At 33.1% G+C, this 12,940-nt stretch overlaps 1 protein-coding gene across 12 annotated transcripts in view; it reads left to right on the top strand.

Annotated features, from left to right (window-relative positions):
* PDS5B (PDS5 cohesin associated factor B) overlaps positions 1 to 12,940 on the top strand; it is a 179,821-nt gene that overhangs the window by 82,799 nt on the left and 84,082 nt on the right. For all 12 annotated transcript variants that reach the window (XR_012016191.1, XR_012016190.1, XR_012016192.1 and 9 more), the window contains exons 10-12: positions 1,678 to 1,772; positions 10,405 to 10,550; positions 12,751 to 12,902. Coding sequence is in view for 9 of the 12 variants with exons in the window: in XM_072795505.1 (XP_072651606.1) it covers positions 1,678 to 1,772; positions 10,405 to 10,550; positions 12,751 to 12,902 (393 nt within the window). In the remaining 3 variants the exon portion in view is untranslated. The remainder of the gene's footprint in view (positions 1 to 1,677; positions 1,773 to 10,404; positions 10,551 to 12,750; positions 12,903 to 12,940) is intronic.

Here is a 12,940-nt window from a genome sequence, read left to right as displayed (position 1 = left end):
GATTTTGAGTTTGACTTCTAGATTTTTTTCATTTAAATACAATGGAAAGTTCTTGGGTAGTAGAACAGAATACTTGATATGTTTAATATACTCTCAATTTAAAGTCTACTTTCCTTTGATAAAACAAAAATATAGTAAATGTCTAAGTAAAAACTATACCTTTAATCAGGAATGGGATTACCTAGATCCAATTTGTAGGTTAACATTTATGTCACATTTCTAGTACATAGTAATTTTTCCTTTCCTTTTAAAATTAACCTAAAACTGAAATTCAGATTATTATCAAATTTAAGGAGCTTTAGAATATTTTTAAAGAGGTCTTATTTAAATTTATTTATAATGGTTAAATGGTTCATGTTTAGTTGAAAAATGGAAAAGTACATAGGGAATACTTAGATTCAAAGTATTTGAATACTTAGATTCAAAGCACTCTGGAAACTTTATATGAGATAATAGCCTAGATGTCACAACTTCTTTTTTGAGTATACCTCATAGAGCATTTTTTCCCCTAATTCTGTGAATAATTTGGTGCTCACTTTGAAGACCTCTTTTTTTTCCCCTCATTTATAGTACTAATTTTGTTATAGTATTGGGTGATAGGAGATTTCGGAAGCCTTTTGATATTGCAGAATTAGACATGAAAATATTGAGTGGAAAACTCTCACTTCACTTTGATGTTCTTGTTACTTAATAAGATTTTTTAAAAAAATCACTGTTTTGTAGTCCTGGATGAACTAATATATATATGGGCTTTCAACATCAATGGTTTAGAGATAACTATATTATACGTCATGTGCTTTAATGATGGAGGAACAGGTTTCCATCTATGAAATAGTCTTGCTAAAACAGTGAATCTGGATATGATTAAGTGTCTAGAACTGACTATCAATTTGTAAGATTTAGGAGAGAAGGGATCCTATTAATTGAAATCAGGATAATACAGATTAGCAAAATCTAAACTGGAAAAGCACTACATACACAAACACAGAACAATTGCTTTACTAAATAAATTATAAGGAAAAAAAGATGGAGGAGGAATAGAAGATTAAAAGATACTTAAATGACCTATCTTTCAAAGAGTTTTAGTATTTTAGAGGTATATACTAAGGTATTTACTTCTTCATGTAAAAATTGGCTTTGGTATTAGTGGAAATGTAATCTGATAGTTAACTGCATAGGACTTAATTTGCATCAGTTTTAGATTCATGTAAAATAATAAGGGATTTAGTGCAAGATTAAAGCATACTTTTGTGAATGCCCTACATTTAAGAAACAATACTTTGAGGAAAGGTTTTCTTTTCAGGCACAGCTTGGGATTTATATAATGTATCATCTATGTACACACATATGCTTGTATAAGTAGATATATTTGAAATAATATTTATAGGAAAAATCTTGTCATTCTAATTTTTGTGCTTAAGCCAAATGTGTATTGTTTTTACATGCTCCTTAAAAGTACATAGTTCTTGCAGGAGGTTGTCCTCTAATTTAATAGACATTCCAAAGCATTCATAAATAAATATCAGAAGTTTGTTGAAATAATCTAGCTTCACTTTGAATTCTACATAAATTGTTTTTTTTTTCTTTTAACTAGAGAAATATAAATTGAGTGTAGGTTAAACACCTACCCTGTTTCTCTAATTTTAAAGATCATTCTGTGCCTTTATATTTTATCAGGTTTAATGACATCCATGTACCAATCCGTCTGGAATGCGTGAAGTTTGCTAGTCATTGTCTCATGAACCATCCTGATTTAGCAAAGGACTTAACAGGTATTATATACCCATAATAACAAATAGATGTTCTTTGATGAAAAAAATCAGTTTTATGTATATGGGGAAAAAAATCCCCTTTTTTGGTTATTGTGGTGGATAAAGTCATCTTTCAATTCATCATTGGAAGTTACTTTGTGAAGCTAGAATTTTTACTCCTATGCCTTTTAGTCTAGAAGCACCTATAAAAAGCTTACCAGAAATCATAATAGTTTTTTAGTTTTAGAACATCTCTGAAGATATTTCAGGCATTTGGATTTGAACGGGTCTTGACTTTGATGTTCTTTACTATTCTTTCATGTTTTGAGAACTTAGGTAAGAGTCATTAATTTGTAAACTAACTATGTTAAATAGGAAGTAACTTTTCTGAAATCTGTTTAAGTTATAAGGCATTTCAGAATTTTTTATATTTGTAGAAATAAGGATATTCTGTATCTGAATATTGCTCCTCTATTAATATTTTTAATTAGGAAATCATTCAGAAAATACAGATGACTATAATAGCCACTATGTCTTCTTCAGAAATGTTAGCATTTTGCTATAATTGCTTAAGAGATTAAACAAAATAAATCGTAGATGTAGTTGAAATGCCTCTCATAAAGTATTCTTATTTCTGCACAGGGTAGCCACTCCACTAAATTTGGTCTGCATCCAAATTTGTTTTTCTTTCTACATCACGTGTCTTTGTCCATAAATTATATATGATATTGTTATGTGTTTTAAAAATTTTATTGAAATGGTATCATTTGAATTTGATAGAGTGGAACTTATTCCTACTATCTTATGTTTTTTATTTTCCATGCTTCTTGCTCCCTACCCCCCCTCCTGCCATTCCCTCTTTTCTGCGTAATTGATTAATTTTCTTCTCATTTTTCCTTTTTCCCCTGTGGGTTTGGAAGTTAATATTCTCTTTCGCACTTTAACTGCAAAATTGATTAATGAAATCTATAAAATTAATCAGAATTCTAGCTTCTTTCTGAGCAATCAAGGAACCTTGAAAGTTTTAACTCTGCATGTTCTCTTCCCTTCTTTTATGTTGTTATTAGTTATTTGCTCTTTATAAAACTTTACCAACTTGTAAATTTTTATTTTTTATTTATTTTTTATTTTGTTTTTTAAAATAGATCTAGAATTTTTTTTAAAATTTTTATTTATTTATGATAGTCACAAAGAGAAAGAGAGAGAGAGGCAGAGACACAGGCAGAGGGAGAAGCAGGCTCCATGCACCGGGAGCCTGACATGGGATTTGATCCCGGGTCTCCAGGATCGCGCCCTGGGCCAAAGGCAGGCGCCAAACCGCTGCGCCACCCAGGGATCCCTTAAATGATTTTTTTAGCAGTCTTTGCTTATGATTGCTTCTTAAATCTTAATACTTCCGGGTTTCTTTGGATAAAATAATTAAGTTCTATTCTTTCATAATATTTTTAACAATAGATTGTCATAGTAATGCTTTTCAGGTTTTGTTAAGTTTCTACCAGTCAGGTTTAAACAGGTATTTCTCATTTTCATCCTTCTGCGGGGTAAGATATCCTGCCTGGAACCTTCTGTCTGCCCACTCACATCTGAATTTGAACTGCATGCTCTTTGAGCTTCTGCTGTATACCATGGATCTTTAGAGGATCTGTTCTTCCCTCTTTTGCCTTCCCTCCCTCTCCTTTCCTTCTCTCTGTGTGTTTCTGCTTTCTCTTCCTTCTCCTCTTTTCCCCTGGATGTTCCTTTTACTTAACATTCTATTCCTGTGTTAATTGATGCACTAGTCTCTGAGAAAATGAGTGTTAGTATCTTGGAGAGTTTTTTTTCCCTACTAAATGTTTATTTTAGCTAACTTAGTTTTCTTACCTTTTACTTGTTTTTGTCTGTATTTTCCATGTTAGAGGCTTTCCTCAAATGCTTGACAATCCATAGCTCTCTGCTCATAGTTAAGAGTGGGGGACTAAATAAAGAGCTGTTTAGAAAGCCCTGAATGTATAGATGAGATTGTTGACTCTGAACTTCACTTTAGGGTCATCAGGGTAGGCTGTTTGTTTGAAAACCTTTAGCTTAAATACTTTTCTTCAACTAGTCAGATTCCCCACTGAGGAGTATCCTATCGAGAGTTTAGAAGTCTAGTTGCTGGTGTCTTTGGGACTCCAGTAATTATTATTACTTTATTCTTTTTTATTATTGAGTGGTATTCTGTTGTATGAATACACAATAATTTGTTTATCCACTTTTTTGTTTGATGGGTATGCGGGTTTTTGATTTGGGGCAATTAAGATTATTGTGAATATTGTTATAAGTGTTTCTATGGATTTATGCTTTTATTTCTCTTTGTAACTACTTAAGAGTAAAATTGCTGGTCATAGGGTAGATACATGTTTAATTTTATAAGAAATGACTTAAGTTCTCCATATTAGCTATACTGTTTTCCACTTGTACTAGAAATGTTGGAGAGTTCCAGTTCTTCAGCATTCTTGTCAACATTTTGTATCATAAATCTTTTTGATTACAGTCATTCTCATAGGTTTTGCTGTTTTGTTGTGGTTTTACCTTGCATTCTCCTGATGACTAATGAGATTGAGCATCTTTTTATGTGCATATTGATATTTTTTGTGTAGTGTGTGTTTAAATTTAAATCCATCTTTTTAAAAATTGGCTAGTTTTACTTGTTGATTTGTAGTAGTTTTATATACATTCTGAATCTTTTTTAAAGTATTAAAAACTTAAGTAATTTTCCCATAGTCAGAAGAACTTTAATGCAAAATTTACTGTTAGCTAAATAATAGATGTTTTGATTTTTTATAGCTATCTAAAATATATTTTAGATGTGAATACTTTCATCAATAACTTTTTTAGTCCTTACCATTGTTTGGAATGTTTGAATGTTTACCCAATGATAGTATCTAGTTTCTCTTTTTTTATGAAACATTTATGTTGTTATGTTGTATGATCTCCTACTTTTCAACTTCTTGGCACATTTTATTTATTTTTTCTTTAATCCCCATCACTTATTTCACCCACCCCCTCACTCACCTCCCTTTGGTAACCATCAGTTTGTTCCCTGTATTTGAGTTTGTGTCTTGGTTTGTCTCTCTCTCTCTCTCTCTCTCTTTTTTCCTTTGCTCATTTGTTTTCTTAAATTCCACACATGAGTGAGATCATATGGTTGTCTTTCTGACTGATTTCATGTAGCATTATATTCTCTGGCTTTATCCATGTTGTTGCAAATGACAAGATTTCATTCTTTTTTGTGGCAGAATAATTATATATATATATATATATATATATCAGCTCTTCTTTATCCATCTATTGATGGACACTTAGGCTTTTTCCTTAGTTTGGCTAGTGTATATAAATAATATTGAAATAGAGGTGCGTGATCCCTTTGAATTGGTGTTTTTCTGTTCTTTGGGTAAAGTACCCAGTAGTGCAATTACTGGCTTGAAGGGTAGTTCTATTTTTAATTCTCTGAGGAAACTCCGTAATGTTTTCCAGAGTGGCCGCACCAGTTTGCATTCCCGCTAACAGTGCGAGAGGTTTTCCCTTTCTCCATATCCTCGTCAACACTTGTGGTTTCTTATGTTGTTGATTTTAGCCATTCTGACAGGTGTGAGATGGTACCTCATTATAATTTTGACTTGCATTTCCCTGATGATGTGTGATGTTGAGCATCTTTTCATGTTCATTTGACTATCCATTTCTCTTCTTTGGAGAAATGTCTGTTAATGTCTCCTGTCCATTATTTAATTTGATTATTTGAGGAGTTTTTGGTGTAGAGTTGTATCAGTTCTTTATATATTTTGGGTACTAACTCTTTATCAGATATGTCGTTTGCCATTATCTTCTTCCCTTTTCTAGGTTGTCTTTTAGTTTTGTTGGTTCTTTTCTTTGCTGTGGAGAAGCTTTTAATTTTGATGTAATCTCAGTAGTTTATTTTTACTTTTGTTTCCCTTACGTTGAGACATCTAGAAAAATGTTGTCATGACCAATGTTAGAGAAATTACTAACTGTACTCTCTTCAGGGATTTATGTGGTTTCAGGTCTCACATTTAAGTCTTTAATCCATTTTGAGTTTTTGTGTTTGGTGAAAGAAAGTGGTCTAGCTTCCTTCTTTTGCAATGTAGCTGTCCAGTATTTCCAACTCGATTTGTTGAAGAAACTATCTTTTTCTCCAATGGATATTCATTTCTCCTTTGTCAAACATCAGTCATGTAAATGTAGGTTTATTGCTGAGTTTTATGTTCCATTGATCTCTGTTTATTTTTAGGCCAGACCATACTGTTTTAATTACTGCCGTTTTGGTTTTTTGGGTTTTTAAAAAATTTTTTTTTATTGGAGTTCAATTTGCCAACATATAGCATAACACCCGGGGCTCATCTCGTCAAGTGCCCCATCAGTGCCCATCACCCAGTCACCCCAACCCCCTGCCCACCTCCCTTTCCACCACCCCTTGTTCATTTCCCAGAGTTAGGAGTCTCTCATGTTCTGTCACCCTCACTGATATTTCCCACTCATTTTCTCTCCTTTCCCCTATATCCCCTTTCACTATTTTTTGTATTCCCCAAATGAATGAAACCATATAATGTTTGTCCTTCTCTGATTGATGTACTTTACTCAGCATAATACTCTCCATTTCCATCCATGTTGAAGCAAATGGTGGTATTACTGCCATTTTGTAATATAACTTGAAGTCCAGAATTGGAATACCTCCTGGTTTGCTTTTTTTTCTTTTTCAAGATATCTTTGGCTAGTTGAGGTCTTTTCTGACTCATACAAATTTTAGGATTGTTTGTTTTAGTTTTGTGAAAAATGCTGTTGGTATTTTGAAAGGAATTGCTTTAAATCTGTAGTTGCAGGGATCCCTGGGTGGCTCAGCGGTTTAGCGCCTGCCTTTGACCCAGGGCACGATCCTGGAGTCCCGGGATCGAGTCCCGCGTCGGGCTCCCGGCATGGAGCCTGCTTCTCCCTCCTCCCGTGTTGTGTCTCTGCCTCTCTCTCTCTCTCTCCTTCTCTCTATCAAAAATAAATAAATAAATCTTTTTAAAAAAAATCTGTAGATGCTTTGGATGGTATAAACATCTTAACAATATTTGTTCTTCCAACTCACAAGCATGGAATGTCTTTCCATTTCTTTGTGTCCTCTTGAATTCATCAGTGTTTTTAGTTTTTAGAGTATAGGTCTTTTACCTCTTTAAGTTTATTCTTAGATATTTTATGGCTTTTGGTGCAGTTTTAAATGGGATTGTTTCCTTAATTTCACTTTCTACTGCTTTATTATTAGTATATAGGAATGCAACAGATTTCTATACATTGATTTTTGTTCCTATTGACTTTACTGACTACATTTATCAGTTCTGTAGGTTTTTGGTGGAGTCATTAGAGTTTTCTATGTGTAGTATCATTTTATCAGATAGTGAAAGTTTTGCTTCTTCCTTATCCATTTGGATGCCTATTATTTTTGTATGTTGTCTGATTGCTGTGGCTAGGACTTCTAGTACTATTTTGAATAAAAGCAGTGGAAGTAGATATCCTTGTCTTGTACCTGATCTTGGGAGGAAAGCTCTCAATTTTTCATCACCAGTATAATGTTGGCTGCGGGTTTTTCATATAAGGCCTTTATCTGAGGTATGTTCCTCTAGACCTACTTTGCAGAAGATTTTTATCATGAATGGATCTTGTACTTTGTCACATGATTTTTCTGCATCTGTTGAGATATGATTATTTTTAAAGATTTTTATTAATTTGAGAGAGAGAGAGAGAGAGAGACGGGAGAGGGAAGTAGACTTCTTCTGAATAGGGAGCCCACTGTGGGGCTCAATATCAGGACCCTGGAATCATGACAGGAGCCAAAGGTAGACACTTAACCAACTGAGACCCCAGGCACCCCCGATGGTGTGATTTTTACCCTTTCTTTTATTGATCTGATTTATCATGTTATTTTGTGAATATTGAACCACCCTTCTTTCTATCCCAGAAATACTCACACTTCATTGTGATGTATGATTTTTTTAATATATTGTTGGATTCAGTTAGTTAGTATTTTGTTCAGGATTTTTTGCATCTATGCTCATGAGATATACTGACCTGTAGTATTCTTTTTTTGTGATGTTTTTATCTGGTTGGTATCAGGGTAACACTGGCCTCATAGAATGAATTTGGAAGCTTTCCTTCATCTTCTATTTTTTGAGATAGTTTAAGAAGAATAGGTATTATCTCTTCTTTAAATCTTTGGTAGAATTTGCCTATGAAGCTGTCTGGTCCTGGACTTTTATTTTTTGGGGAGCTTTTTGATTACTGATTCAATTTCATTGCTGTTAATCGATCAGTTCAAATTTTCTATTTCTTCATGCTTCAGTTTTGGTAGGCTATATGTTTCCAGGAGTTTATCCATTTCTTCTAAGTTGTCCAAATTGTTGGCATATGGGTTTTCATAATATTCTGTTTGTATTTCTGTGGCGTTGGTTGTTATTTCTCCTCTTTCATTAATGATTTTATTTGGGTCCTCTCTCTCTTTTTTTCTTCTTCTTCTTTTTTTTTTTTTAATGCTAGAGGTTTATCAATTTTGTTAATTGTTTCAAAGAACCACCAACTCTTGTTTTCATTGATCTGTTCTATTGTTTTTTAGTATCTATATCATTTATTTCTGTTCCAATCTTTATTATTTCCTTCCTTTTGCTGGGTTTGGGCTTTTTCTAGCTCTCTAAAGTTAGGTTGTTTATTTGAGATTTTTCTTGCTTCTTGAGGTAGGCCTGTATTGCTATAAACTGTATATTTTTTGTAGTTAGCTAAAAGATAGCTCTGAAGAATCTAGGGGTTTAATTACTTTATATGTACTTTGAACCATTCCTCATATTTCCAGCTGCATTCTTCATCTGTACCTTTCTCATTGCTTGGTGCCTTGAATTGCTTTTCTACCTTGGAAATTGAATTTCTAAATGTTTTCCTGGCTCTTCTACCTTGGACATTGGAAATTCTATCTTGGAATGTCATACATCTGCCACAATTCTGTTGAGAAATCTCTTTTGTATGATCTCTTCTCTTGTACTTGTCCCTTGTATTTTTTTTTTTTTTTAAGATTTTATTTATTTATTCATTAGAGATACAGAGAGAGGCAGAAACACAGGCAGAGGGAAAAGCAGGCTCCATGCAGGGAGCCCGATGTGGGACTTGATCCCGGGACTCCAGGATCATGCCCTGGGCCAAAGGCAGGCACTAAACTGCTGAGCCACCCAGGGATCCCCAATACTTGTCCCTTTTAAAAGACATTTTCTTAGGGTTTCAGGAGTGACCTGATATTAATATATGCTAGACACACACTTTTGTCTTACTTTTCTTGACAGAGAAAAGTTTGTGAGATTCATCCTTGTGCCTTCAGCCACATTTTAAGGCACACAGCCATATTGTGAAGAGTATTATTAGCTGCTCTGTCATGCTTACTATCGAGAATTTCTTTCTTCTTTCTCCTTTGTTTTCCTCTGCAGGGTTAGGATCTGTAAGTTAATAGCTCTTGTATATACCTGTTTAATATGAATGATTTGTTTTAGGGAAATTGGGATGCATCTTAAAATCGATGATGTTGACATTGGTTTTGTCTTAGTGGCACCTAAAATAATATCTCTTGCACTTGAAACAAGTAGTAAAGTGAAAGATAAAACTCTTATGCTTATCTTGGTGGGGAAATGAACCTCAGATATATTTAACATATTCCATTTGAAATCAGTACTTAAAGTAACTTTCCTTACTGAGTTAGATAAAATAGCGTTTCAGGTTTTTTCCGCAGTACATGGTCCTTCTCGTTTTTGGAAATAGTTCCTGTGAGAGAATGCTCATCTTGAAAATACTTAATACCTGGGCAGTAGTTTTATGGGTGTTTTGTTAAACGGTCAATTTAAAAAAAAACAAAAAACCTGTCAATTTATTGGGAGGTAAATCCATTTACAATCATAAGCACTCTTTGGTGTGTATAGACACGGCTATACCTATTACTCTAGATCAAAACAATGAAATTTTACCATATTGGTCTTATAATACAAAGCTGAAAAATATTTTATTTGTTATGTTTATGTTTAATTGTGTTACGTCTTCCTTAAGCCTAATATATCATTACTGAAAAGTATTAGTTTTTTCTTCTATCTCAGTGCCAAATCTAAACTGCCATGTTTTCTACTTTAAAGTCTTCCCCCAGCCACTCCTAATTATTAAATCTTTAATTTCTTCTATCTTCCCTTTGGCCTTTCTTAGTTCAGTTACATGGACTTGCTTTGTGGTCTTTCTTGTAATCTTATTTCTTGGTGGCTGATATATTTATTTTATTCTTTCAGAAACTTTACTCACGGTTTCCCTAGTTAAAGTCATATACTACTTAGTTCACTTATATGGTTTAGTTAATGAGGTTAAGAACTCCTTAATAACTATTACTCGGCTCTCCAATAGGGAGGGGTTTTACTACTCAGTTGCATTTAAACTACTGTATTTGACTAAAGGACTGACCTTCATTTCTATTTCTCCTCTGCTCTTAATTTTCTTGAAACTTTGAAGAACCTTCTATTTAGGTTTGTTTTATTGTGGTTTACTTTCAAAGGACTTATGCAATCTTTTAAAACATTTTAATTGTTAAAGTTCCATTTTAATCGAATAAAATTTTGTCTTTCAGAGTATCTTAAAGTGAGGTCACACGATCCTGAGGAAGCTATTAGACATGATGTTATTGTGTCTATAGTTACAGCTGCTAAAAAGGATATTCTTCTGGTCAATGATCACTTACTTAATTTTGTGAGAGAGAGAACGTTAGACAAACGGGTAAGTAGGAATAATAATTAATAGGCATTCACTTTGAATACTTGAAGCTTAACAGTATTTCATTTGAAAATACTGAGCTGTAGATGTAATTAGCCCTTTTTTAGGGGGCCATTTTAATATTTAAAATAATGTTAATGAGAAGGTTTTATTTTTTTGGTTACATTAAATTTTGTTTGTATTTAAAAGTCAGATTATTTATTCTCTTCTTAAAAATGAGATGGCTCTAAATGATAGATGTTTTGCCTGGGCACTAATAAGTTACTTGTAAAGGCTTCTGACACAGCTTCTTATGTTGTTGGGTTTTTTTGGTTTCTTTTTTTTTTTTTTTTCCCCATATGGGTATTAGTTGATAGTCCTTTAGCTGGTTGTATTATAATTTCTGTGGAGTAGAAAATAACATGTTTTCAACTTGGAAAAGCTAAGCCTATCAGAGCAGCATGCTTTTAGGCTATCGTCTGTGACCCTAAACCTTTCTTCTTGAGTGAGCACCCACTAGCTGCACTCAGTAATCATTGGCTTCTTAAGAAAGGTACTGTGTTGTCTTATTCTTGTATTCATATTGCCTGAAGTATATTAAACAGTCAGTAAAGTGTAGAAGTAAATGTTCCCTCTCTCCTTATCCCCATCGCCTTTCCTTTGTGATATGAGTTTTACTGGACTTACTAAGCTTGAGTAATTTTTTTAAAGAATGAAAATCATTGATGTATTTGAGGGTTAATTAGCAAAGAAGGTGAGAGGCCTGTTGGTAGTTATGGATAGCTTTGACTAGGTAAATACATTATGACATTTTAATAGTTGCTTATAAGGTTGATTGTGCTGTCTTCATTTAATGCTCTCTTTGATAATGCTGGTTGTGGGTGAAGAATAGATGGGCAGGAATTGTATAGTTTTCCCTCCAAATCTATTGAGTATTCAGAACAACTTATTTTAACTAATAAATTTAGACTTGTCCTTATTGAATATTTCATAGGGTATTAATGAAAAGGCCAAAAGGCATAGAGAAGGAAGAGGAGATTGGCCTCGTGGTAGGATAACAGCCTTCTAAGTGTTCAAGTAGTCTTTTTCTTTGTTACACTTAGAATTTGAGCCTAGTGTCTGTGTATTATTGGGGTTTCAAAAATTCACATAATTTTTGATAATCATGTTGTATTCATCATAGGGCTGCTTGGTTCATTCATATAAATATTAATTGTGTATCAAAAATAATTGAACATATTTATGTTGTTGGCAGTATTAGAATATGCTCTATCTTTAAATTCTCCTTAAAGCAGCAGTTTGGGGAATTAGAGATAAGATAGAGAATTAGAAAGTTTCTGCAAACAAATTGAATTCTTATTTTATGAGTAAGGCTTTTAAAGTATTTTATTTCAGTATATATCAGTCAGTGGATGGATGAGGTAAGGACTGTTCTTAATCTGCTGTAAGTAATTGAAAGAAAAACCAAGGGAAGAATATCACTATGAAAGACAGACTGCAAATGAAAAAAAAAAAAAAAAAAGGAAATCTGTGCACCTTCATGAAGTTTTAAACATTACTAACATCCTTCTGATTGTGGTGCTGTTTGTGTAAAATTAAAGAATAAACCCATCCCAAGATAATTAAACAGTATTAGATATACTATAGCAAATAGATGTTTTATGAGACTGATGCACTGTGCTGAGGCACCTGCAAATAGGTATTTTAAAAAATAGTTTAATACATTTCTCTTCCACTTGAGCTTGATTCTCAAATACACAAAATGAACCGAGTGTCTTTACTGAGCATTTGATAAAACCAATGTCATGTATCTTTAATTGAAGTATGTTTAATATACACCATCAATTAGAAGAAACATATAAGGGATAGGTCACAATTAACTCATTCTTTGCCTTTTAAAATTTGGTAGCATACTTTCCCTCACCAATTCTAAGTGACTTTATGTGATTTTGATTAACTTTTGTTTTTTAGGGGAAGGTGATGGGTGTAAGATATTAAAACATTAAAGTTCTGTATTCATGTTGCTGTCTCTGTACCTTACATAGTAGATCTATTAAAGTGATAGTTGTGTTTTTTTCATAGTCATTATAAATTGATATCCTATAACTGAGGATTGATGAAGATATATTGTGTTAAGTAACTTAAAAACAAGAAAACAGACTTTCCTGAAATATAATGTGAGCATTTTTAAATTATAAGAAAGCACTTTTGTTTTTACTTTAAGTGGAGAGTTCGTAAGGAAGCCATGATGGGACTTGCCCAAATTTATAAGAAGTATGCTTTACAATCAGCAGCTGGAAAAGATGCTGCAAAACAGATTTCATGGATCAAAGACAAATTGCTACATATATACTACCAAAATAGTATTGATGATCGGTAAGTAGAGGACACCATATGTAAATATATGGTGCTTT

This window comes from Canis lupus, chromosome 24, assembly GCF_048164855.1.
Source record: "Canis lupus baileyi chromosome 24, mCanLup2.hap1, whole genome shotgun sequence".
Classification (NCBI taxonomy): Eukaryota; Metazoa; Chordata; class Mammalia; order Carnivora; family Canidae; genus Canis; species Canis lupus.
The sequence above is the reverse complement of the archived record's forward strand: the minus strand, read 5'-3'. Positions and strand labels throughout refer to the sequence as shown.